The sequence below is a fragment of the Canis aureus genome, chromosome 35 (genome assembly GCF_053574225.1).
Source record: "Canis aureus isolate CA01 chromosome 35, VMU_Caureus_v.1.0, whole genome shotgun sequence".
Classification (NCBI taxonomy): domain Eukaryota; kingdom Metazoa; phylum Chordata; class Mammalia; order Carnivora; family Canidae; genus Canis; species Canis aureus.
The window spans coordinates 5,083,193-5,110,416 of record NC_135645.1 but is presented as its reverse complement, the minus strand read 5'-3'; the positions used below and the strand labels follow the sequence as shown (position 1 = coordinate 5,110,416).

Here is a 27,224-nt window from a genome sequence, read left to right as displayed (position 1 = left end):
AGACAGAAGCTATAAAGACCAAATCCTATTGGTACCAAGGCCAAGAAGAATAAGGGAAGTAAAAAAATTGGAGCAAAGTAGGAAGCAAACAATGGCAGTTTAAAAATTGTGCTCAAGGTGAGGAAAAGATGTGTGAGGTTAGTAATGTCTGTGATAAAAGGATAGTAGACCTATCTAACATAGTAATTCTACATGGTATCTGAGAACATCTTTGTCTCTAAAGTAGGAGGATGTTGAAAACTCACTGACCTGAACCCTAAAGCCTTCTGGAAGAGGAGGTGAAGTTGTATTCCGGTCTGTAAAATTTAGTCAACTATTTATTGAACTTCTTCTTTATGTAGATACTTTGAATAGATAACTGCTGGGCTGTACAATTATATGTGCACAATATACTCAACAAATTAGTGTATAAATGAGTAAATGAATGATGTCATCTTTGTACTCATTCACTAATTTATTGAACACATTTTGTGTACTAGACCCCAAATATTCTAGTTGCTAAGAATATAGCGGTGAGCTCTATAGAAATGATCTCTGCTCTTATAGAGCATAGATATTAGTGAAAAACATTACAACAAATAAACATAAATATATAATTACAAACTGGATTAGTTACATGAAGAAAAATAACAGCTACTATGGTATAACCCAAGGGGTGGGATCAATTTATTTTTTTTAACGATTATTTATTTGAGAGAGAGAGAGCACGCGTGTGCAAGCCTGAGTAGGGGGAGGAGCAAAGAGAGAGGGTTAGAGGGAATCTCAAGCAGACGCCCCACTGAGCATGGAGCTTGATGTGGGGCTCAATTCCACAATCCATGAGATCATGACTTGACCCAAAATCATGAATCTGATGCTCAGAGAACTGAGCCACCCAGGTGCCCCATGCCGGGATCAATTTAGATTGTATGCTCTGGGAGGAACTTTTAAGTCCAAGAAGGATGAATAGGATTAACCAGGTCAGAATTGGAGCATGGTAGAGATAGGGTTGGGTTGGGAGCATTGCAGGTGAGGAAGACAATTTGTAAAGTTTCTCAGATTAGACGTTGGGAGGATTGGGAGTAGGTTGGTATCCTTTGGATCTGAAATAATACTTTATGTGGCTAGAACGCAGAGAAGGAGGGGTAGAGTGGCACAAGAAGTAGAGAAGTTGGCAGGGCTTCCTGAATATCCTGATACAAGTTCCTAAATCCTCAAGTTTCATTTATTACTCTTAGAGGAAAAAAAATAGAGATTGATTTATGGCTTGAAAAAGTGAAAAAAAAAAGTTGGTGAATTAAACACATAGTTGGTTTATGTATAACATAGGGAAGTTGGTGTTGTGTTGGAAAAGAAGGAAGGCTTTGGAGTTAGAACTAAGTTTGACCCCGCTCTGCTTCTAAAATGTTGATGTGGCCCTAGTAAGCTACTAAAAATCCCTGAGCCTCTGTTCCATCATCTGTAAAATGGAGATAGTCGTGCCCCTTTACTGTGAGAGTAAAATTAAATAGAATACGTAGCTAAAGCCCTTATTAGCAGGGGGCCTGGTTCAAACTAAAGGGTCAGTAAACTTTACCTGCTGCTGTTACTGTTACTCCTCCTCCTCCTAATGGACAGGCAAATGCATGCACAAACTGGCATATCTATAGTGACTTTAGGCAGTTTCATATGAGGAATTCTCAGAGGATGGGAATCTTTGAGTTTGTCCCCCATGATAATTGCAAAAGCCAGAAATCTTTTGATAAAGAAGGCTTGTATGTATTGTTGAAAAACTGCCTTTGCGTTTCAAAGAAAGACAATAGCATATGACTAAGTTCACTATGAAAAGCCATAATATTATAGAGCTCTTTTTGGCCTTTTCAGAGAGTATCACATAATTATAGTAAAATAAAGGCTTTGGAAAAAAGACTGTGAAAATGCTGACATTTAATCATAAAAACACAAGCTTCCTTTTATTTCACAAATAATTCTCTAGTTAACTAAGTGCAAGCAAGAGAAACTGGGATAAATTGTCGTGTTTGTGTCTGTGGTTAACTCCCCCCCCCCCCCCCCGTGGTTCACTTTATCATTAATATGGAAATACAGTAAAATTCTACTGTAACACAAAAAAATGAAGTCCAAAAGCTTCAGTCATATTTGTGGAGAATAATGAAACAACTCCTAGGGTAGCTCCTTGAGTGTTGGGAGTGTGTGGAAAGCAATCACCAATTGTGTTTTATCCCAGCTCAAGTTCCTGGGGTGGGGGGAGTGGGGGGGGTGGGGGGGGTGGGGGGGGTGGGCAGGGCGGAGGTAGGGTATATTTGGATGCTAATGACATGTCAAAGAATTTTTATAATGATGGTGAAGATTTTTTGGAAAGAGAAAATGGCTTGAGAAAAACATACTTTGCCCTTGGTTTAGTTATTCATTTCATAGAAAAATGCAATATGCATGGCTAAACTTTTTTGACTATGACTCATAAGAAGATATTTCAGTTTGTGAACATTACCTATAAAATAGGAAACCAAAAAGTTTTATACATTCCAATATTTTCTGTTATGTTCTATTTCAATTTTTAGGAAAATGCTTTATGTAGTTTACTACACTAATTTTATGACCTAATGGGTCACAAGTTGTAGTTTGAAAAACATTTCATCTAATGACTGTGTTAAATGAACTTCAGAAAGGAATTCTAGGTTATTTCAGAAGCTAAAAGTTTCAGAACTTACAGTGTTTCCACACCATTAATAATAATGAATAATAGGTACCAATCCCACACCATTTGGTCTTTTGAGAGAGAGAGAAAGATAGATAAATGCATGAACTCTCACTGAGGGATACATAAGAATTTAATAATAACATGAGTTGGGGTGCCTGGCAGGCTTGATCAGTGGAGTATGTGCTCTTGATCTGGGGGTTGTAGGTTCAAGATCCACATTGGGTGTGGAGATTGCTTAAAAAAAATCCTAAAAAAAAAAAAATAACATGAGTTGCTTGAGGAACAGAGAACTGGGTATCTTTGGGTGGAGGTAGTGGTAAGACACTTTTTAAGTACTGAATTTCTTTTTTCATTCTTTTAAAATTTTGAACCATGTGAATATATTCTATGCATTAAATTTAAAATACAAATTCTGCTTCTATATTATTAGAGAAAAAAAGAGGGGGGAGGGGGTCTCCAGTATGGATCAGGGTTTGTTCAGTAAAGATTGCTGTTAGAGATTAGCAGTGTCTTTCAAAGGAGCGGGAGATAATAACCTATATGATATGTTGGCTGTGACTGATCTAGAGGAGCTACATGGACAGTTCTATGAAACAATGTTTAGATGATTCACTAGGGTTAATTTGTGTAACATTCTCTGCTTATTGAGGGGGTTATACACTTTAGATTTTTTTTTCCAGTAGAACATGACCAATTTGAACATTTCAGTGCTTGAAGTTTAAAAAATTTTTAATTTCATATTTAGAAATAATTTCAAACTTAGAGAAAAGTTGTATAAATAAGAATGACAAACATAATACCTATCCCCAATTTCACCTTTTGTTAACATTTTACCCCATTTAGTTTAATATCATTATCTGCCTGTCTTATTTTTGTCTAAATCATTTGAGAGAAACTTAAAATACCATGCCCTTAATTCCTAATTACTTCGAAGTATATTTTCTAAGATTAAGGATACTCTCTTAACTGGTATAGTTATCAGCTCTAGTAATATTGACATCATATTTTAATCTACTTCCTGTTTCCATTTTTGTCAGTTGACCAGGGATGTCCTCTACGGCATTTTTCCCCCTTTGTGGCACAGGATCCAGACTAATGTTAGGTATTGCATTTAGTAATGTCTCTTTAGCTTCCTTTGATCAGAAACATTTACACAGCCTTTATTTCCTTTCTACAGCGTTGAGATTTTTAAAGACTATAGCTCCCCTGCCTTTTAAAATACAGTGTTGATCATTTCGATATTCTTTCATGATTAGATTCAGATTATGCATTCTTGGCTAGAATACTTTATAGCTGATATATCTTTCTGAGGCTATCACAACTGAAGGCACAGAAAATCCATCTACCCCTTATTAGTAACGTTAAGAGTACTCAGTCAAGATGTTGTCTAGTTTCTGCTGTATAATATTTTCTCCTTGCAACAAATAAGCAATCCATGGGAAGATATTTTAAAACCACACAGAATTTCCTGCTCCTCACCAAAAGTTCCACCTAGACTCACCTTTCATTGATTGTCCTTGCTTGACCCAGTCTTTACTATACCGGTTGCAAAATGCTGATTTTTCCAGTTCTAGCGTTATGTACACATTTACCAATTTGTACTCAGCATTCTACTATAAGCAAGAGTTCTCCTTTCTATCCCATTTATTTTATTTGTTCTTGTTAAAAACTCCTAAATTACTCTTACTTCCCAGTGGTTCATAATTCATTATTATATAAAGTATAGGATTTGATTCTGGAGTCAGTGGATGACTTTAAGAGGTCAATGACCAACCTGAAATTGTGAGCCAGATTTTGTGTTGTTTGGACAATTTTCTGAGGAGAGTGTCTGTAACTTTAATCAGAATCTCTAAAGAGTTCTGGATTCAAACAGGATTAAGTTCCACTAGGTTGAATAGTTAAATATTAAGCTATCTGTAACCCTTACATATTTGTATATTTTCCCCTGCTTTCTACCCCAAGTGATAAATAACTTAAGTGTTAGAATTGTACTGTATGTCCATCTGTAGGTACTATTCCATTTTTTTGTCTACTGTTTTTAACTGCAACTGAAAGTAGTATACTTTGGTTTCTTTAATTTCTTTTTTGCTAGAATATATAATAAAATGTTAATATCTTCATTGCCACTGTAGCAGCTGTTTATGGTATATAGAACCAGTCTTTGGAAGCAACGAATTACCTTGATTTAATTTGAAATTTTAAAACCAATGTTTTTTACACTGTAGTTTTATTAGCTCTCTGGGAGTGAGCTACATGATGTTGTGCACTGAAAATTACCCAAATGTTCTGGCCTTCTCTTTCCTGGATGAGCTTCAGAAGGAGTTCATTACTACTTACAACATGATGAAGACAAATACTGCTGTCAGACCATACTGTTTCATTGAATTTGGTAAGGGCCTGATTTTTTTCTGTTTTCATTATCCTGTCTCCATCCAGTCATAAGAGATTTTTTTGCATAATACTGGGGGCCAGGGGAAAAACTCAGAAGATTTTGCTACCTTGCATTTGATAGAACAATTTGACAAATGGTCTATAAATTATGGCAACTTCTTCGTTTAGGTGCCTATTAGAAAAAATTGTGTTTGAGCTGTGGAGGGGATTGTGATTATTGGCACAAAGAATTAATCCCAGAGGACTGTTTCTCAATGAGAAATTTAAAAGAGATTCAGAGTTCTGTGTGTTTATGTGATAATCTTTTATAGTCTGCTTAATGTAGGACGGAGGTTGGCAAACATTTGCTGGAAAGTACCAGATAGTACATATTTTAAGCTTTAAGGACCATATGGTCTCTGTCACAACTACTCAGCCCTGCCATTGTGGCTTGAAAGCAGCCATAGGCAATACATAAAGGAATGAGTATAGTTACATTCCAATAAAACCTTATTTACATAAACAATCAGCAGGCTCAGTTTGGCCTTGGGCAGTAGTTTGCTTGACTCCTGGTGTAGGAGAAAAAAGTAAAACCAAGTTATAAATAATGAAAGTAAAATTGGAAGATATTTAGAAATGTCTTTTATTGATTTCATTAAATTTGTTCTTTAAAACATACATTCTAATGATGTAAGCAGTAAATAAGAAAAGACGTTTATAAGAACATGTAATTTACAATATAAATTCTTACGTAATTCAATTGGTAAATACTGACAGACTTAATATTTTATGAGATATGGTTCTCTATAAAAATTAAGACTTTGGTTTAAAATTAAAGCTGTTTTTCCTTTTTTTTTTGGTAAAAATGTAAAGTAATTATTTGAAGTGAATAATAGAAATAGTCCTACAGTTATGTAGTGTTAAATCTTTATTGTATTTGTAATTATTTCTAGAGTATAATTTCTAGAGTAAAACACTGATGACTCCATGATATATTACACAAATAATATTAGAATATTCTATGGCAAATTAAATAGTTTGAATAACAAACTGTCACTCTGCAGATTTATTCCATAAATGTCACACTCTCAAATTAATTAACAAATGACTGCAAGGAAATTTATTTTTTTATTTTACATAGATAACTTCATTCAGAGGACAAAGCAGCGATATAATAATCCCAGGTCTCTTTCAACAAAGATAAATCTGTCTGACATGCAGATGGAAATCAAGCTGAGGCCCCCTTATCAAATTTCCATGTGTGAACTGGGGTCTGCCAATGGAGTCACATCTGCATTTTCTATTGACTATAAAGGTGCTGGTAAGATTTCTTCTGGTGAGTTATGGATCTCAATTATTTCATTAAAAAAAAAAAAAACTTTTTTAAGAACTGAGTAATTCTTGTAAATTAATTTCTTTATCCTAATATTTTAAAGCAAGTACATGAGATAATGTAGAAATTAAAGTAATTCTTTGTCCCAGTGTTTTATGTGGTAATCTACCAGATATGTGACTAATCAGAAAAATACTTTTAAATAGTAATCTCAGAGGAACTCTTTGCTAGGGAAACATTTAAGAATTTTTCGTGTTTCTTAAATATTTCTTTATAATTTTTTTCAAGAGATGAATAATACTTTAGTATATTACTAATATACTAATAATAGTATATTCATATACTAATAATATACTAATAATAGTTTATTAGTATATTACTAATAAATATATGTACATGTAAAGTGCTTTGCATTATGTCAAAATAGCTATAATCAAGGCCAGGTTTCTTGATTATCACAGAAAATGGGATCATCTACCCAACCCTTCCCTCCCAAATGAGAAACGCCACACTCAGCAGTTGTGACAGATTGAAAACCACGGCTTAAAAATGGAAACCTTATTGTTATAAAAAATAGCATATACCATTTTTGAAGTCCTTGTTTAAAAAAATTCCCTGTAGTACAACTTTTTTGTCTAAGTTCTGTGACTTTTCCCCGCTCTTCAGCCATACCAGGGTAGCACTTCAGAACTTTGAAATTAGCAACTCAGTGTCTTTTCTATCCTATTACTCTAATCGACTTCAGATATAATCAGTTTCCTTAGCTTTTTGTTCTATGATGTTTTGAAACCCCTCCCCATTCTGGAAGCTGCTTCTGTATGTGCTTTAGTTTGTTAGTATTCTTTAAGTGGGGCATTTAGGACTGAACACAACATTTCTTGGTTTAATTAATAGAAATTATGGAAGAAAGAAGGATACAAATTATAGTAAAATAATCCAGTCTGTTAGGAAACAAACACAAAAACAAGGTCAATACCAGTAACAAGCCCCAAGAGAGAGGAGGTAGATCAGTACTCAGAGTTGTTATAATATGTTTTCTAAAATATCCAATTTCTAAGAAAAAGTTACAAGACATGCAGAGGAAGAGGAAAGTATAATCTATATAATAGGGGGAAACAAAGCAGGCAATAGAAACTGCCTTTGAGAGTGATCAGATGTCAGATTTAGGGCAGCCCCGGTGGCGCAGCGGTTTAGTGCCGCCTGCAGTCCCGGGCGTGATCTTGGAGACCCTGGATCGAGTCCCACGTCAGGCTCTCTGCATGGAGCCTGCTTCTCCCTCTGCCTCTCATTCTCTCTCTGTGTCTCTGTGAATAAATAAAAAAAATCTAAAAAAAAAAAAAAAAAAAAAAAAAAAGATGTCAGATTTAACAAATAGTTTAAACCATTATAAGTGTTCAGAGAACTAAAGGAAACCATGATTAAGGTATGACAATGATATTGTATCAAATAGACAATATCAATAAAGACATAGAAATTATAAAGAAAAAGAACCAAATGGAACTTCGGGAAGTGAACAATACACCTGAAATAAAAAATTTACTAGTGGGGCTCAAAAGTAGATTTGAACTGACAAAAGAAAGATAGATCAATAGAGATTATGTAATCCAAAGAATAGAGTTAAAAAAAATGAAGGAAAATGAACAGAACCTCAAGAAAATGTGGTGCACCAACATATGCATGGTGGGAGAACCAGAAGGAGAAAAGAGAAAGCAGAAAAAGTATTTGAAGAAATAATGGCTGAAAAGTTTCCAAATTTACTCAAAAACATTACTCCTCCAGGAAGCTCAGTGAGTTCCAAATAACCATGTAAGCAATCCACAAATAGATGAGTCATATTAAACATGCTGAAAGACCAGACAATGAGAAAATCTTGAAGCCAGCAAGAGAAAAACAACTTGTCACTTACAAGATTAACAGCTGACTTATCAACAGAAACAGTAGAGATCAGAAGGCAGTGGGACAATATGTTCAAAATGATCAAAGGAAAAAAACAAAACAAAACTGTTGGTCAACAGCAATGACTATATCCAGCAAAGCTGTCTTTCAAAAATAAGGTGAAATAAGGACATTTGCAGATAAGCAGAAGCTGCGAGAATTGTTGCTGGTAGACTCACCTTACAAGAAATACTAAATGAAGTTTTTCAGGCTGAAAAGTGATCCAAACAGTAATTTGAATCTACACCAAAAAAATCAAAGAGCAACAGTAAAGATAATTATACAACAGTCATTTTTCTTCTCTCTTTTTTTTGATTGATGTAAAAAGCAATTGTATAAAACTGATGTATTATTGAACCTATAACATGAATTATAGTGTATATTTTCCATAACAGCACAGAGGAGGTGGGTGGAAGCAAAATTGCATTGCGCTAATGGAAATGATTCCAGGTGGTAATTTGAATTCACAGGAATGAATGAAGAAAGCCAGAGTGATAAGAATTCATATTAATAAAACTTAGAAAAATATAATTACTGTGCTTCTCTTAGCTTCTTTAAGAGATGTAAAATTAAGTAAAGCAATGATTATAACAATGTATTTTGGGGTTTGTAATGTTTATAAATGTAATATGTATACAACAATACCACAAAAAGAGAAGAAAGGGAATAGAGCTACATCGGAATAATGTTTCTATAGCTCATTGGAATTAAGTTAGTATAAATATGAAGCTATTTCTGATTAGATGTTTATGGTAAGTCCTAGAGTAGCCACTAAGCAAATCACTCAAAGTAGTGAATGAAGTTCATTAAGGAAATTAAAATGCTGCAGCATAAAACATTCACATAATGCAATGATAGCAGTAAAGAAGTAGAGCAAAAAAGGACACAAGACATATAGAAATAAAGTAAAATGGCATATGTAAATCTGCTATGTCAATTAATAAGATTGGATTTAAAAATGTGAATGAAACATTCTAGTCAAAAGTTGGAGATTATAAAAGTGGATTAAGAAACTAAAAGGTAGAAATAGATTGAAAGCAAAAGGAATTTAAAACCCATATAATGCAAATAGTAACCAAAAGAGAGGTGGAGTGGGTTTTTGATGTTGGACAAAGTGGGTTTTAAGACAAAAATTGCTACTAGAGACAAGACATTTTATAATGATAAAAAGCCAATCCCTTAAAGTATAACAATTTTAAACATAGATGCATTTAACAACAAAGCTCCCAAATGCATGAAGCAAAATCTGCCAGAAATGAAGGAGAAATAGACAATAATGGTTGAAGACTTAATACCCAACTTTCAATAATGGATAGAACTAGGCAGAAGATAAATAGGAAACAAGATTTGAACAACGCCATAAACCAACTAGATCTAACAACTACAGAACACTCTGTTCAACATCAGGAAATGTATTCTTTTTACAAAAAATTTTATTTATTTATTAGAGAGACAGAGTACAAGTGGGTTGGAGAGGGAGAGGGAGAAGCACTCTTTGCTGAGCAGGGAGTTTGACATGGGGCTTGATTCCAGGACCTCACGATCATGACTTGAGCTGAAGGCAGATGCTTAACCAGCTGAGCCACCCAGGCACCCCCTAGAAAATATATTCTTAAGTGCAGATGAAATATTCTCTTCCAGGATAGACTTTATGCTATGCTGTTAAAAACAAAAAACAAAAAACATAAATTTAACAGGCTAAGAATAATACAAAGTAAGTTCTATAACTACACTGGAATGAAATTAGAAATTAATAACAAAAGAATTTGAGAAACTCATAAATACGTGGAAATTAAACAATACACTCTTAAATAACGAATGGGTCAAAGAAGAAATCAAAAGGGGGAATTTATACATGGAGATGAGCAAAGATGGAGATACAATATAACAAAATGTGAGATGCAGCTAAAGTTGTATTTAGAGGAAATTTTATAGCTATAAATACCTATATTTTTAAAAAAGGAACATCTCAGGGACGCCTGGGTGGCTCAGCAATTGGGCATGATCCCAAAATCTGGGATCGAGTCCTGCATTGGGGTCCTTGCATGGAGCCTGCTTCCCTTGGCCTGTGTCTCTGCCTCTCTGTGTGTTTCTCATGAATAAATAAAATCTTAAAAAAAAAAAGAAAAGAAACATCTCAGATGAATACTTTAACCATCTGTCTAAAGGTACTAGAAAAAGAAAAGCAAATTAAACCTAAAATAAAGAGGAGGAAGGAAATAACAAAGATTAGGGCAGAAATGAAAATGAAATAGAAAATAGAAGAATAGAGAAAAATCAATAAAACCAAAAACTAGCTCTTTGAAAAGATTAACAAAATTAACAAACCTTTAGCTAGATTGACCAAGGGAAAAAGAATTTATTAGAATCAGAAATGAAAAGACATTTCTGCTGATCTTACAAAATAAAGGATTTTAAAAGAACACTGTGAACAGTTGTATGCCAATGAATTAGACAACTTTGATGAAATGGGCATATACTTAGAAATACACAAACTACTGAAACCGAGTCAAGAAGAAATAAATAATCTGAATAAACTGTATCCAAGAATAGGGATTAAATTACTAATAAACTGACAGATGCCTAGCTGGCTGAATGGGTGGAGTGTGTGACTCCTGATCTGGTTGTTGGGGTAGAGATTACTTAAAAATAAAATCTTAAGAAGGAGAAGGAAAAGAAAAAAGCAAACTACTGACAAAGAAAATCCTAGATTGAAGTGGCCTCACTAGAGAATTTTACCAAACAGTTTAAGAATTAACCAATTCTTTAGAAACTCTTCCAATAAATAGAAGAGGGGGAATGCTTTTCAACCCATTCTTTGAGGCCAGTATTCTCCCATTTCAAAACTAGATAACAACATCACAATAAATTTACAGATTAATAGTATCTCATGAATATGGACAACAGTCCTCAACAAAATGCTAGCAAACCAAATCTTAGCCACATAAAAATTACTATATACCATGACCAAGTGAGATTAATCCAGGAGTGCAAGGTTGGTTTAACATCTGAAAATCAGTGTCATATACAATATCAATAGAATAGAAACCAAAATCCCCTGATCATCTCGATAGGTGAAAAAAAAGCATGTAACAAAGTCCAACAGTCTTTCATTATAGTACTCAACAAACTAGGAATTGAAAGAAACTTCTTCATCCTGATAAAAGGTATCTACAAAAAACCCACAGCTAAATTCATATGTAATGGTGAAAGACTGATGCTTTCTTCTAAGATTAGAAACAAGTCAAGGATGTCTGCTCTCACTAGTTTTTTTTTTTTTTTTAAGATTTAATTTTTTTTTCTTTTAGATTTATTTGTTTATTTGAGAGAGCAAGAGCAAGTATCAGGGAGGGGCAGAAGGAGAGAGAAACTCAGACTCCATGCTGAGTGTGGAGCCTGAAACTGGGCTTGATCTCACAACTCTGAAATCAAACCCAAGCTGAAACCAAGAGTCAGATGCTTAACTGACTGTGGTACCCAAGCCCCCCTCGCTAGTTTTTTTTTTTTTTTTTTTTGCTAGTTCTATTCAACATGATACTGGAGGTTCTAGACAGGGCAGTTAAGCAAGGAAGAGGGGGGGGAAAGCATCTGATTGGAAAGGGAGAAATAAAATAATTCTTCATATATAAGATGATTTTGAATATAGAAAATCCTAAAGAATCTATTAAAAAACTATTAAAACCAATGACTTTAGCAAGGTTGCAGGATACAAGATCAATATACAAAAATGAGTTCTATTCTATATACCAATATTCAACAATCTGAAAATGAAATTAAGAAAATCCTAGCAACTATTGGCTGAAACAAGACAGATTGTACTTTGTATTGTTTGCAATTTAAAAGAAAGAAAATTCCTTATAATAAGGTAAAGTGTAAAGTTAAGAAGAATATAAAGCCAAGGGCAGAACACTGAAGAATGCCACTATTTAAAGGATAGGTGAAGGAAGAAAGTTTACCAAATAAACTTAGGAATAGGAATACCAAAGGAAAAAAATACAACAGGAGAAAACTGTTTCATGAAAATGAAGGGATAAGAAATTGTTGGGCAGTGCGGGTGGCTCAGTGGTTTAGCGCCGCCTTCAGCCCAGGGTGTGATCCTGGAGACCCGGGATCAAGTCCCACGTCGGGCTCCCTGCATGGAGCCTGCTTCTGTCTCTGCCTGTGTCTCTGCCTCTTTCTCTCTGTGTCTGTCATAAATAAATAAAATCTTAAAAAAAAAAAAAAAGTCCAATACTTAACTGAATGAGCCATCCAGACACCCCAAGGTTAAAAATTTTGTTTTTCAAAGACACTGTCAATAAATTGAAAAGATAATCCACAGACAAATCATATATTTCCTAAAGGATTTATGTCCAGAAAAATAAGTAACACAACAGTAACAATAAAAAGAAAATCCAATTTTAAAATGAGAAAAGGATTTGAATAGATATTTCTACAAAGAAAATGTGCAACCGTCTAACACATGAAAAGATGTTCCACATTATTAGTCATAGTGAAATTCAAAATTAAAAAGCAAAATGATAAGCCACTAGGATGGCTGTAGTTTTAAAAAATAGTAACAAGTGTCAGTAAGGATATGGATAAATTGGAACTCTCCTATATTGCTAGTCGGGATGCAGAATGGAGAGCTGCTTTGGAAAATACTTTGGAAGTTCCTCAAAAAGGTAAATACAGGAAATGTGTACATGAATATTTATAGCACTATTATGCACAGTAGCCAAAAAGTTGAAATAACCCAAACATCTATCAAGTGATGAATGAATAAACAGATTATGGTGTATACATGCAATAGAATATTAAGGAGTTAAAAATGAATGAAGTATTGATACCTAATAACAGCATGGGTGAACTTTAAAAACATTATGCTAAGTAAAAGAAGCCAGATTCAAAAGGCTAGCTATTTTATTTATTTATTTTTAAAGATTTTATTTATTTATTCATGAGAGAGAGAGAGGCAGAGACACAGACAGAGGGAGAAGCAGGCTCCATGCAGGGAGACCGATGTGGGACTCCATCTAAGGTCTCCAGGAACAGGCCCTGGGCTGAAGGCGGCGCTAAACTGCTGAGCCACCTGGGCTGCCCAAAAGGCCATATATTTATAGTCTCATTTATACTAAATGTCCATAGAGACAAAAAGTAGCTTAATAATTTTTTTTTTTAGCTTAATGATTAACAGGAGTTGGAGAGGTACAGGGAAATAGGCAATGACTACTAATGGTTAGGAGAAATCTATTTGAGGTGATGGAGATTGTGGAACTAGATAATGATTACACAGTTTGTTTTTTTGGTTTTTTTTAATAATTTATTTTTTATTGGTGTTCAATTTGCCATGATTACACAATTTGTAAATATGCTAAAACCTTCTGAGTTATATACTTTTATTTCATTTTGAAAGAGCTGTGCCCATGCGAGTGGGGGGAGCAGAAGAAGGAGAGAGAGAATCTTAAGCAGGCCCCATGCTCAGCACAGAGCCATGTGGTGGGTTGATCTCATGACTCTGATATCATGGCCTGAGTCAAAAATTTTTTTTTTTTTTTAAGATTTTATTTATTTATGAGAGACACACACAGAGAGCCTCTCTCTGGTAGGCTCCATACAGGGAGCCCGATGTGGGACTCGATCCCAGGTCTCCAGGATCACGTCCTGGGCCAAAGGCGGCGCTAAACCACTGAGCCACCAGGGCTGCCCTCATGGCCTGAGTCAAAATCAAGAGTTAGACACTTAACCGATTCAGCTGCCCAGGCGCCCCTGAATTATGCACTTCTAAAGGTAAATTATTGTATTCTGATTACATTTCAATTTTTAAAGTCAATAGTAAATGATTGAGTTACTACTTTGAAGACTTCTACTTCCAGTAGTGATGGAGTAGGCAGTTCAGACCAATAGTCCCACAAAATACATGTAGGAAAGTTAAATGGAATGTATATATTATATAGAATAGGTCTTAAAAAAAGAATATGTAGCTCTAATATGATACAGAATTTAAATTAAAATGTAATCTTCCTGAAGTCTTTGGATATCCAACAAGATTACTAAGAATTACTGGGAGACAGAAGAGAGTGGAGACCTAGGGAGATGAGCTTAGTGTTTGGAGCTACTTTTTCTTTTTTTTTTTTTTTTTCTTTTTTAAGATTTTTAAAATTTATTCATGATAGACAGAGGCAGAGACATAGGCAGAGGGAAAAACAGGCTCCCTGTGGGGCCCACAGGGAGCCTGGTTCGGGGCTTGATCCCAGGACCCCAGGATAATGACCTGAGCCAAAGGCAGATGCTCAACCACTGAGCCGCCCCGGTGCCCTGGAGCTACTTCTTTTGGGGCTTTTATAAATTCTGGAGGGAACAGCTGACAGCCACTCAAGATTAGGAGACAGAGATTAGAAAACAGGGTCCACTAAACTGATGGACCTCATGAACAACCACCCAGCTTTGGGTTTGGACTTTGGATGTTGGCACTCTAGGAATATAGGTAAAAGGAATGTGAAGTAAAATCTTTTATGAGGACTGGAGCTTAGTTTTGAATAATATTGGTCTCTGAAATTGGATTGAGTGGATCCCAGTGCTATGCTCCAAAGATCCTGGTGGAAGCAAGCAAATATCTTTCTTAGAGAAAACAGTCACATAAGTTTCAAATTATATCTACAGCAATACTTTGAAAATAGAATATTTGGTAAACAATAAAGTAACCAGGCATATATCACCAGGCAGTTGGATATACTAGACTACATGGACACAAACCATTACACACACGCATACGTGGCCTTATAGGAGTCATGGAAGCCAGAAGACCACTTAATGATGTCTTCTAAAGGATAAAAGAAACTGCAAATGTGGAATTCTGTGCGTAACAAAAATATACTGAAAGAATGAAATGGCAAGACTGGCTGTCCTTGCAATGTTCCTGATCTTAGCAGGGAAAATATTCAGTCTTTCACAGTTAAAAATGATGTTAACTTAGGGTTTATGTAAATGCCTTTTTATCTAGTTGAGAAAATTCCCTTATGTTCCTGGTTTGATGAGTGGTTGTACCAGAAATTAATGATGTATTGTGTCAAATGCTTTGTCTGCATTTATTTATTGAAATGATCATGATTTTCTTTTTGAAGTCTTTATGTGTAAATTACATTGATTGCTTTTTCTTTTTTTTAAGATTTTATTTATTTATTTTTGAGAGACACACATAGAGAGAAAGGCAGAGACACAAGCAGAGGGAAGCAGGCTCCATGCAGGGAGCCTGACGTGGGACTCTATTCCGGGTCTCCAGGATCACGCCCTGGGCTGAAGATGGCGCTAAACCGCTGAGCCACCAGGGCTTTTCAAATGCTAAACCAACCTTGGGTTTCTGTGATAAACCCCACTTTGCTAAAATTTTATTTAGATATTTTATATATGTTTTCATGTAGGAATTGGTTTATAGTTTTCCTTTTTTTGTAATGTTTTTGTCTGGTTTTGTTATCAGGATAACATTGGCTTCAGAATAAATTGGGAGGTATTTCCTCTGAATCTTCCAATTTTTTAAGAAATGTTTCTGTAGAATGTTTATTTCCTTTTTTGGTCAGTTTGGTGAAGTCTTTTTTAGCCTCTGGTTTTCTTTGTGGAAATTTTTTTAACTACAATTTCTTTGGTGGATGTAGAGTTGTTCAAGTTACCTGTTTCTTCTTGAGTGAGTTTAAGTAGTTTGTGTCTTTGAAGGAATCTGTTCTTTTCACCTAAGTTAATGAATTTGGGGGAATAAGTTAATATTCTCGTAACCCTTTAATAATCCGTAGAATTGTAATGATACAACCATTCTCATTTCTGATATTGGAAATTTTTGTCTTTTGAATTTTTCTTCTGATCAGTAAAAATGCTAAGCTCTAATAAAAATGATTTTCTTAAAGAACCAGCTTTTGGTTTCATTGACTTTTTATTGTTTTTGTTTCCTTTCATTGATTTATGATCTGGTCTTTATTACTTAATCTTCTGCTTACTTGGGGTTTAATTTGCCCTTTTTCTAGGTTCTTACAGCAGAAGTTGAGGTTATTTTTTTAAAAATTGGTTATATTTTATTTGAGATCTTTTCTAATCGGCATTTAGTAGTATATATTTCCTTCTAAATATTGCTTTAGCTACATTCATAAATTTTGATACATTGTATTTTCACTTTCATATTGTTTAAATGTTTTTTAAATTTCCCTTTTGATTTTTTTTTTATCACCCGTTGGTTATTTAGAAATGTGGTACAGAGTTTTAAATAGTTAGAGATTTTTCCAGATAGCTTTCATTTCTTGATTTCTAACTTCATATGGTCAGATACCAAATTTTGTTGATTCCAATCCTTTTAAATTTATTGAGACTTGTTTTTCTCTCCCAGAATATATTCTGCTTTAGCCGTTTTTCTGTGTTCTGTGTTGAAAAGTGTGTATTCTATTATTGTAGTGTGAAGTTCTCTACATGTCATTTAGATCAGGTTGGTTGATAATGTTCATATCTTTCATATCCTTCCTGATTTTCTGTCTACACTCAATTGTTGGTGTTTAAATCTGTGACTGTATTTGTGAATTTATATCTTTCTCCTCTTTGGTCTGCCAGTTTTTATTTTATATATTTTAAAGCTTGTTAAATATTTAGGATTGTTTTTTCTCTTGGTGCATGGATCTAGCAATATTCTTAGTTCAGCAGTCTATTAATATAGCCACTCTAACTTCTTCTTTAAGTAGTATTGCGATGGTTTATCTTTTTCTATCTTTTTTCTTTTAACTTCTCTGTGTCTTTCTATTTATAGTGGTTGCTTTTGGGTATTAATTTAGTTGAGTCTGTTGAGAAACAAAATCCAATTTGACTGTATCTGTCTTTTTATTTAGGTGTTTAGACTGCTTATATTTAATGTGATTATTGATATGGTTGGTTTTTTTTTTTTAAGATTTTATTTTTAAGCAATCTCTGTACTCATGGGGCTCAAACCTATAACCCCAAGATCAAGAGTCACATGCTCTATTGACTGAGCCAGCAAGGCACCCCAATGTGGTTAGTTTAAACCTACTACCTTGGCTGTTTGTTTTCTTTGTATCCTATTTTTAGTCACCTTTCTCTCTTTTTCTGTCTTCCTTTAAATTATTATTATTATTATTATTATTATTATTATTATTTATTCATTCATGATAGTCATAGAGAGAGGAGAGAGAGGCAGACACAGGCAGAGGGAGAAGCGGGCCCCTTGCCGGGAGCCCGACATGGGACTCAATCCTGGGACTCCGGGATCGCACCCTGAGCCAAAGGCAGGCGCTAAACTGCTGAGCCACCCAGGGACCCTCCCTTTAAATTATTTTTTGATCCATTTTCTGTTCTTTGTTGACTTATCACACCTCTTCATTTCATTTATTTGTTTTTATAGTTGCTTTAGGGTTTATAGTATATACCTGATATTTCATGGAAGGGCCAGTAGTTTTTGCCATGGCCAACAAGCAAGCCAGGTCTTGAAATGAAAACAGTTTTGTTTTGTTTTGCGTAAGGGCCATGTCATTGCTTCAAAGCCCAGGAGCCTCTTTTATGATTCTTCTTTCCAAATGTGCTTCAGACTCAAAAAATATCTCTATCTTCCACAGATATTTTGAACACCATTAGATCCGTGAGGCCTAAGGGCTGGATGGCAAAGTGTCCATTATGTAATGCAGTCTCAGTCTTTCTGTTGCTTTGGCCCTCCTTAGCTATTGTTACTCAGTAAACATGTTGCAGCTACATATCCACCTTTTGTAATGTTGCTTTTGGAATCTAAAGGCATACTCAGCAGATCTTTTCTTAGTGATCTGGGTTGCAAGGTGCAACCTGATGTTTACATTCAACATACTCTAGACTTTTAACCACCAGAAACTTGACTGAGGTGGTAGGCTCCTATAGTTTTTTGTTTGTTTGTTTGTTTTTTAATTATTTTCCATACTCTGGCATACATGTATCATCCCAGGGTATCTAATCCAAGGCATATACTATCTGTTCTTCAGATCCTGTCAGCATGAGGATATCAACAAAGTGGATCAATATAATGTTCCATGAGGTGTTAAGATATTGGGTCCTTGTAGGCTAAGAGTCAGCAGACTTTTTCTCTAAATGGCCAGATAGCAAATATATTAGCTTTTATAGGCCAAATGGTCTCTGTTGCAACTACTACACTTTGCTGGTATCGTATAAAAATAACCATAGACAATGTGTAAAAGAATAGATAAGACTGTATTGTAATAAAGCTTTACTTACAAAAACAAGTGGTGGACTGGATTTGACCTGTGGGTCATAGTTTGCCCAACCCTGCTATAGACTAATCTCCAGCTTAGAGTTGATATAACCTCGTGGCAATATACTAAATGGACTGCTCTCATTTGCTCTCTCTTCTTCTTCTTCTTCTTCTTTTTTTTTTTTTTTTTTGTTTTTTTTTTGACAGCATGTGAGCGAGTGCTGTGGGGAGGGGCAGAGGGAGAGAGAATTCCAAGCTCAGTGGGGTTCAGTCTCACAACCCAGAGATCATGACCTGAGCCAAAGTCAAGAGTCAGGTGCTTAACTGACTAAGCCACTCAGGTACCCCTATGTACTGCTCTCTTTATCAGGTAAAAGCAAAATGCTTCTGATTTTCTCTGTTTATTAGGGTAGAAAAGAAAGTGTTAGCAAATTAGTATCTACATGTCATGGAATTAATTGATTGTTCCATATGGAGATTGTGTTTGGAAAAACACGTGAAATTGGAAGCCACAGTAATCTGTTATCCTCTACGATACTTTCATTTTGGAGCCTTAAACTGGAGAGTTAAATGGGTGTGTAGTAGGAATCAGTATCTGTGCATATTTTAATAAGCCTTGGATGGTGAAACTTATTTCTACATTTACCATAACGATTAATATTTTGATGATGTTTCAGTAGGGGAAGCTCCATGGCTTCCATTGGCCTGTCCTTCTCTAATAGTTGTAGTTTGATAGGTCTGACAGTCAGTGTTGCTGCCAAAATATCTGTCCATTAATGTATACAGTCTAGATCTAGAAAATTAACCTTTAATTTGAGGCAGGGGTCTATCCAACTTGATGTATCAAGAGATGAATTCTGTTAGAAAGTACGTGTATTGTTTGACTTCCATAAATCCCCACTCTGACCTGTAGTCTGTACTGTAATGGTATCCTGGATCACCAGACAGCAGACACTGGGAAAATGGGGGAAAATCTGGGATTGTTTTAAGAAAGATAAAGGGACACCTGGGTGGCTTAGCAGTTGAGCATCTGCCTTCGGCTCAGGGTGTGATCCCGGAGTCCCAGGATTGAGTGCCGCATGGGGCTCCCTGCATGGAGCCTGCTTCTCTTCCCTCTTCCTATGTCTCTGCCTGTCTCTCTGTGTGTCTCTCATGAAAGATTTTATTTATTCATGAGAGACACACAGAGAGACGCAGACATAAGCAGAGGGAGAAGCAGGCTTCTGTGGGGAGCCTGATGTGGGACTTGATCCAACGACTCTGGAATCATGCCCTGAGCCGAAGGCAGATGCTCGACCACTGACCACTCAGGAGTCCCTAAATTTTTCTTTAAATGCAGACCAAGCCTGCATAATATTTTCTGTAGTCTCTGTTGGTTTTCCTTTTTTTTTTTCCTGAATAAAGTTATTTTTTTTTTTTTAATTTATGATAGTCACACAAAGAGAGAGAGAGAGACAGAGGCAGAGACACAGGCAGAGGGAGAAGCAGGCTCCATGCACCGGGAGCCCGATGTGGGATGATTCGATCGCCCTGGGCCAAAGGCAGGCGCCAAACCACTGCGCCACCCAGGGATCCCTAAAGTTACTTTATTTTGGAATCTGGCTAATAGTTATTTGATAGACATTACTTTTCAGGCCCTTTTTTCTGTTACTTTTGGTTTCTTTTCTCTTTCTGACCTTGTGACCCCTTTCCCCACAGTCTAGCATGAATTTTTTCTATAATTTTTGGAAGTCTGCAGATGTTCTGCTATCCATCATAGGGTGAATATGTTAAGCTAAACACTGTGTCTTACTTTTACCCTTTTTGTTTTCTTTTTAAAACATTTTATCATGGGGAAATTTTAAATAGCTACAAAGTAAACACAATAGTATAATGAACTCTTATGTACCTGTCACCCAACTATAGTAACTATGTCAACATTTTGCCATTCTTGTTTCATCTGTATCCCCACCCACTATCCACTCACCTACTTGATAATTACCTCTGTGGTTCTTTCTTTAAGGAAAAAAAAATTATTTATTTGAAAGAGACAGAGCATGAACAGGGAGGAGAGGGAGAAGAGGGAGAGGATTCCCAGGTCCTGCTCAATCCTAGGACCCTGGGATCACGACCTGAGCTGAAGGCAGATGTTTAACCCCCTGGACTACCCAGGTACCCTTGTGCTCTTTCTTCTTTAAGGGAAATTTGCACATGTTAAAATGCATGAATCTTTGCTGTGTGGTTTAGACACATGGATACATTTGTATAAACCATTCTGTTTTGAAGTGTAGATTTTATTCAGGTATGGCAAGGCCAACAGATCAGGAGACAGCTGCCACTGAAAAAGTAGTTATACTCAGATCCCAAGAGAAGGGTTCACACTACACCATCCAGGGCCATGTGGGGAAGTACTGGTATTGGTCAGGAGGTAAAGAAGTGAGAGCCAGATGTGAGCAAGAGCCTTTCTTGTGCTTTTGCCAGGAAGGAACTGGAGAGACAGGGTAAGCACGTTTGGCTGGGTTGGGTACTTCTAGCAGTCTCTGGATATAGGGCTGTTCTTAGTTGTGTGATACCTGACCCTGGGGTGATTCAGGCTGGGGGATAATGGCCCTGAGTTTGGGAGCCCCATAGAGAAGGTAAAGTATGGGATTTGGATTAGGGGATTTGCTTCTGAAAAACACTCTTGCAAGTGAGTGGTTTGGTATCTCTAGGAATTTGATAGCCTTGGGAAGGGCCACCCTCTAGGGTCAGAGCAAGGCCCCAAGATATCAAAGTATCAAAACACAGGATTATAAGAAAAAAACTAATACATACCTGTATCACAATATACAATATATCCATCTCCCCAGGAAGTTCTTTTGTATCTCTTCCCAATCTCCATACCGCCTCTAGACAACCACTGTTCTGAATTTTTGCTCTCTAGTTATTTTTAATTTTGTTTGTTCTGGAACTTTATATAAACAAGATTATATAGTGTGACTCTTGTGTTTGGCTTCTTTTAGTACAGTGTCATGTCATAGGTCTCTGTAATTTGATCCTTTTTATTGCTGGGTAGTAGTCATTGTATGAACATGCCACAGTCTGTCCATTCTCCTGCTGATGGATATTAGCTTGTTTCCAGTTTGGGGTTATAAGGTTACTACAAGCATTTGTCTTTTGTTGACATGTTTTCATTTCTCTTGAGTAAATATTAGCAGTTGAATTTGCCAAATCAAAAGTAAGGTACATGTTTGAGTCTTTTAGAAACTACCAGTTTTCTAAAGTAGTTGTACCATTTTACATTTCCACAAGCAATGTGTGAGAGTTTCTTCTATGTTCTCATCAACATTTAGTGTTGCTGATCTTTTTAATTTTATATTCTGCTTTTATTTTTTAAAAAAGTTTCACAAAACTCTAAATACATTTTTCTGTTTTCTTTGACACCTTTATTTTTAGGATAAACACTAGGTTATACAGTCTTTTTTCCACCTGTGTAATTTTATAGACAGTTTCTCAGTTGACTGAGAATGGTACTCTATTTGGCAGTTGCCCCACAAGGCAAATAAAATTCCTAATCTCTGTCTCTCTCAAATACACACACACCTCAGTAAGTAAAATACAAGACAGAATGTGATACGTGTTCCAAAAGAGATAAATAAAATGTACCATTTTTAGGCCCCATGGCCTTAAAGGACATACAAGCTTTTGACAGGTGATGATCTAAGAAAGGGCCTGTGTTTAAAAAAAAAAAAAAAAAGTAGGTTTTTAGTATCATACAATTAGTCTCATTCAGTCATAATTTAGTAACAAATTATGTTCATTTAGATGGAACTGACCAGAAATTTATATGTTCCAAAATCTGTTTCTCCAGATATTTGGGGCATCATTGAATGTCTGTACCTCCAGAATTTTGTTTTTGCTCAAAGCATTGGTACTGTGGTATTACGATATGCTTTGAAGGTTAGAATGGTATCCTCATTTTACATCTTCGTAATGACTGTTCTCGTATTCTCTTTCGCCATTTGCCTTTCTCTTGACTCTTCTATTTCCTCTTCATTGAATTTTTTCATTCCACCTATAAATGTATTCAAGTCTTCCTCCTCCACCACATGACAGGGGAAAAATAATTATTTCTCTTGGTCCTAGTCTGTCAGGCTGTCATCCTGGTTTTCTTTAACTGTGGTAGTGTTATTGCACTGCTTCTCTCTCTTACCGTCAACAGTTCTTAGCCTCTTGCAGGTTGAATTTTGCCTTCAGGCACTCTTCTGAAACTGTTTTATAACAAGTCAGCAACCATCCCTTAGCAATATATATATTATATATTATATATATTATATATATATAATCTTTTTTTTTTTTTCAAGTTCAGACTGTCTTTGGCCTGTGCACAGGCATTGTTACCCATATCTTTTTTATGGATGGTCTCCCCTTCCTAGGCTTCTGAGGCTCTTCCTCTTCTTATTCTCCTAAATCTGTCTTCCTGAATCCTGGTCCTCCCTTTAAAGGTAGTGTTTGCCAATGATTTGCAAAAATTCTTTCCCTAGTTATCCCATCCCAACCCTTCCTTTCAGATGCAAACCTTTCTGTCTCTCCAGCTCTCACTCTTCCATTCTTTGATTGCTTATTAAACATACCTCATTATCACTACAAGTTTGATATCTTTAAAATGTCTCCATTTTTTTTTTTTTTTAATCAAACCTGAGTTTCTTCCAGTGGCTTTGCTGGCAGCACCCTTATCTTTCCAGTCATCCACACTTAAAACCTTGACATTTTCTTTAATTTTTTTTCATTTTTGTTTCCTAGTTAATTGCCAGGTCTGCTAGTTTTAACCCCTGTAATATCACTCATCTCTTCATTCCTGCTGTCACTATCCTAATTCAGGCCCTCATATCAGCCAGTCTTTTGCAATGACTCCCTAATGAATTCTCTAAGGTAGATTTGTAGAAAGAGCATGGGCTTCGCACTCTTGTTAGATCAAGTGCTAATTGTGAAGATGGCACTTACTAGCTGTCTGATTTATAGCAGATTATTTAACCTCCATTTACAGATGAAAAAATTCAGACACTGAGAAGTTAGTCATTCCTGCCTTATGAAGTACCACATTTTGAGGGATAAATGGGACAAAGTGTACCTATGAAGAAAGCACTGAGAAAATATTGTCTTCCTGCTTTTAATCTCTTTAAAACCTTAATATTCCTTAAGCATAGCTTTAATCATATTGGTCTCTTGCTTTTCAGTGTTTCTCCACTAACTTGTTCATAATTTTTAGCCTAGTATTTCCAACTGTTTGTTAATTTGCTTCAACTCCCATTCCTGACCTTATTTCTTCCTATTCTTCATAAACATCCTTTTAAGCCAAACAAAACCAATATTAATGTCCAGTGGGAAAGTGGTTAAGAATATGAGTTCTAGTGTCAGGCTACCTGGGTTTAAATCCTAGTTCATTTACTTTGGACAAATTACTTAGTTTCTCTATACCTTAGTTTCATTTGAAAAGACAGGGTAATTATAGTGCCTACTGCACTGGGTTCTTGGAAGGGTGAAACGAGATCATGTATATAAGCCCTTGTGCCTGGTACATCGAGAACAGCCCTATTAGTAGGATTAGCGGAGGTAGTAGTAGTAGTAGTTGTTGTTTATGCTCTTAATATTTGCATCTCATTTCTACCTCCAGGCTCACATTCTTTTCTCTGCATGAAATGTATGAAATGTAGTTTTTCCAATTTTTAACTATCTAAATTTTAACCCATCTTTAAATATCTTCCCTGGTTTTCTTACCACTCCTGTATCACCACCTTCCCCCTAATTACCTTTCTTCTTTCTTCTTCAGAATTCCTTAACTATTTTAGTTTAGAATGCTTATCTGTCTGTTTCCCTTCAAAAGACTAGAAGTATCTTGAGAGCAGATTGTGCAAATAATAATTCTTTGTATTTTCTGAAGCACAATATTTTACACAGAATCATGCTAAAAAGTATTTGCTAAGTGAGTATATTAATTCCCTATAAGCAATAACCCTTTGGTTCCAAGAGGTTTACTCTTACTTCTTAGGAGCTTTTGTAAACTTCATTAATCATTGGCTCATAAAAAGTTTAATTTTGTCATGACCCATTATTGGGCTCAAGGAGAGTAATTAAAGAAAAGGCATTGTAGCAAAAGACAGTTATAGCAAAAACAAAACAACAACTGACCAGATGACACTACTTGGAATTCAGTAACTTTTTTTCTTCCTAAAAAAAAAATTGCCTCTCATTTATTATTTTTCCAAATCCACTCTATACCTACTAGTACCTACCATGGTGCCACATTGAAGTGTGAAGTGAGCATTTGTGGATAACAATGAATCTAAAATATGTTTTACTAAAATAGAAAAGAGATATCGCATAATACATTAAAATGTGATTTAAATATCTTGTTCAGTTGCTAACATGAGAAATTGTCCTTAGGGAGTGTCACCCTCATGTTGTATGCAGATGGAGTTTTCTCTTGGTAACCATTCCCCCAGGTCCTAGGGAAGAAGATAGGGTGGGAGTGGGTGAATCTTTACTTGAGAATTTCTTTCCCACAGTGATTTGGCACAGCTCCATCCTGTTCTTCAGCATAATACATGCCTTGTCTTTGTTAAAAGAGGCTTGTCATTTGCTCTCATGCTTTTAAAAATATTTTGGGTCATTTTGAAATAATTTTAATAGTAAATAGTAAGTGGTATACTATAATTAATTATAAAGAGAGCGTTCCAAGGCCAAGAGATAAATATTAGAAACTTAATATTTAATATAGTCATTTATTTCTTAAATAGGCATTGGTCAACACCTTAAAATGGTAATATTTTTCCATTCAGAATGGCCATACTTGTCCATAAACAGCTAAGATTTTTTTCTTTAGTTATAATACAGAATATTATTTGGGCTTTTTCATAAGGTAAACTTGTATACTTTAGAAGTATGATTTATGTAATCTGTTCATTTGTCAGGTAGTTTTATCCTTGAGGCCCATATTAAGGATTCCTTTTTTATTAGAGGCCAGTTTTTCCCTACTACTGAGAGGGTGTGGGGAGGGATGGACAGGGGATACAAAACACGACTAATTATAGACTAGTTGGATAGATTGTGAAGGTTTTTTTCTACTGATTAAAAATTTGGTATTAATGCTTTACAAAGATATTTAAATTTTTGTTTTCATATTAAAACCTCAAAGAAATTGAGAGACCAAGTAATCAGCTTGGGCAAAGAAGAAATTTAAGAAAATATTATCCCATCTTAGCATTTTCTTCTGAACTTGAAGAACAAATACTTTTTTATGATATGTAGGGTTTTGTGTTTCTGTAACTATTTAGGGAAGCTTTTCTGCTGTAATGGCTGAATATAAGTTGCAGAGATTTAAGCCTTTCCTTATATTAATGTTCTACCTCATTAACTTCATTGTTAGGGCTTTTACACTTCAGCGATTTAAATAAAATGATCTAACTGTGGTTCTGTTGCCCCCTCTTTCCCTCTGTCTCTTTTTGAGGTCTAGATGATTATTTCATTTTGTATTTTCATTTAGACTCAGTTGTTAATTCTGTTAAGCCCAAGATGATGATAAAGTGAAACTACTGCATAACTAAATATCTTACCCTACTGAAGCCCACAGATAACAGAATCCATTCGTGAATATGAAGTGGTCACTTCTTCAGCTAGTGTTTTATCATTTGTAGTGTTCTTCAGGTGGTCTTCAGAGATCAGGAACTTCATAGCCATACGACTATTCTATTGTAAAGTTCAGATTGGTGATTATATAGAAGCTTTCACATATATCCCATGGTATTTATAGCCCTGGAACCCAAATAAGGGAATTTTGCTTAAAAAAAAAAAAAAAAAAAAGCAAGCTATGTTTGTCCTTAAAAGTGTTATCTAAGCATTTTTCAGAAAAAGTAGGAATTATGCAATGATTTTTCAGGCAAAGTCACCTTTGCTTATATTTGCAACTCCTTGCAAATGGTAGACCTATTTAAGCAGTAAGTTTTTTTTCTACATGACTTACTGCCAGATGTGAGCACTCCTTAGCACTCTATACCCCAAGTGCAAGTGAGATGTCTTTGTTAAAAATGTAGAGAAAAAGCAGTTAATTGAGCTTGAGTTCAGGGCAGTGAAGCTGACATGTCATCGTTTTGCATTTTAAAAAATTGTTCCTAATATATTAATAAATAGCTTTATGAAGATTAATCCGTGTTTGACCCATTTAAATTAAGCAGTGAATTTCATTTTACATAATTTTAGGTATTGACGTAAGATAGTGATACTCATTTCTAACCATTTCTTTTATTTTCCAGCTCACCTGCGACTGGAACCAGCAACTCTGTCAGGGATTGTGGCTTTTATCCTCAGTCTTTTATGTGGAGCTCTGAATTTAATTCGAGGTTTTCATGCCATAGAAAGTGTTTTGCAGGTACTGTGCTGTTTTTGCAATTTCAAGTGACAATGCCTGTTGATTCTACTTGTTACTCAATTGATTTGAATTGATTTGGGTATAGTACAATTTACGGTGTGTGCTCAGACTACCCTAGTCTCCTCTTCCTCTAAGAACAGTGATTTCTAGTTGGCTTCTTTGACTCAATTAGCACGTATTTATTTACTGTTTGCTCTGCAGGAGGCTCTGTTTATAGGTACTCTGGGGACACCAAGATATTTCTGACATGAGCACAGCATAGAGCCCAGATTGAATTGGGAGGGGGCAAAGCAGCACATGAATAATTGCCAAGTACGTAGAGTTT

The 27,224-nt window shown here is 35.4% G+C and overlaps 1 protein-coding gene across 5 annotated transcripts in view; it reads left to right on the top strand.

Annotated features, from left to right (window-relative positions):
* Positions 1-27,224, top strand: part of SEC22A (SEC22 homolog A, vesicle trafficking protein) — a 69,222-nt gene that overhangs the window by 14,537 nt on the left and 27,461 nt on the right. For all 5 annotated transcript variants that reach the window (XM_077884151.1, XM_077884148.1, XM_077884152.1 and 2 more), the window contains 3 exons: positions 4,903-5,066; positions 6,189-6,383; positions 26,784-26,899. In XM_077884151.1, coding sequence (XP_077740277.1) covers positions 4,903-5,066; positions 6,189-6,383; positions 26,784-26,899 — 475 coding nt within the window. The remainder of the gene's footprint in view (positions 1-4,902; positions 5,067-6,188; positions 6,384-26,783; positions 26,900-27,224) is intronic.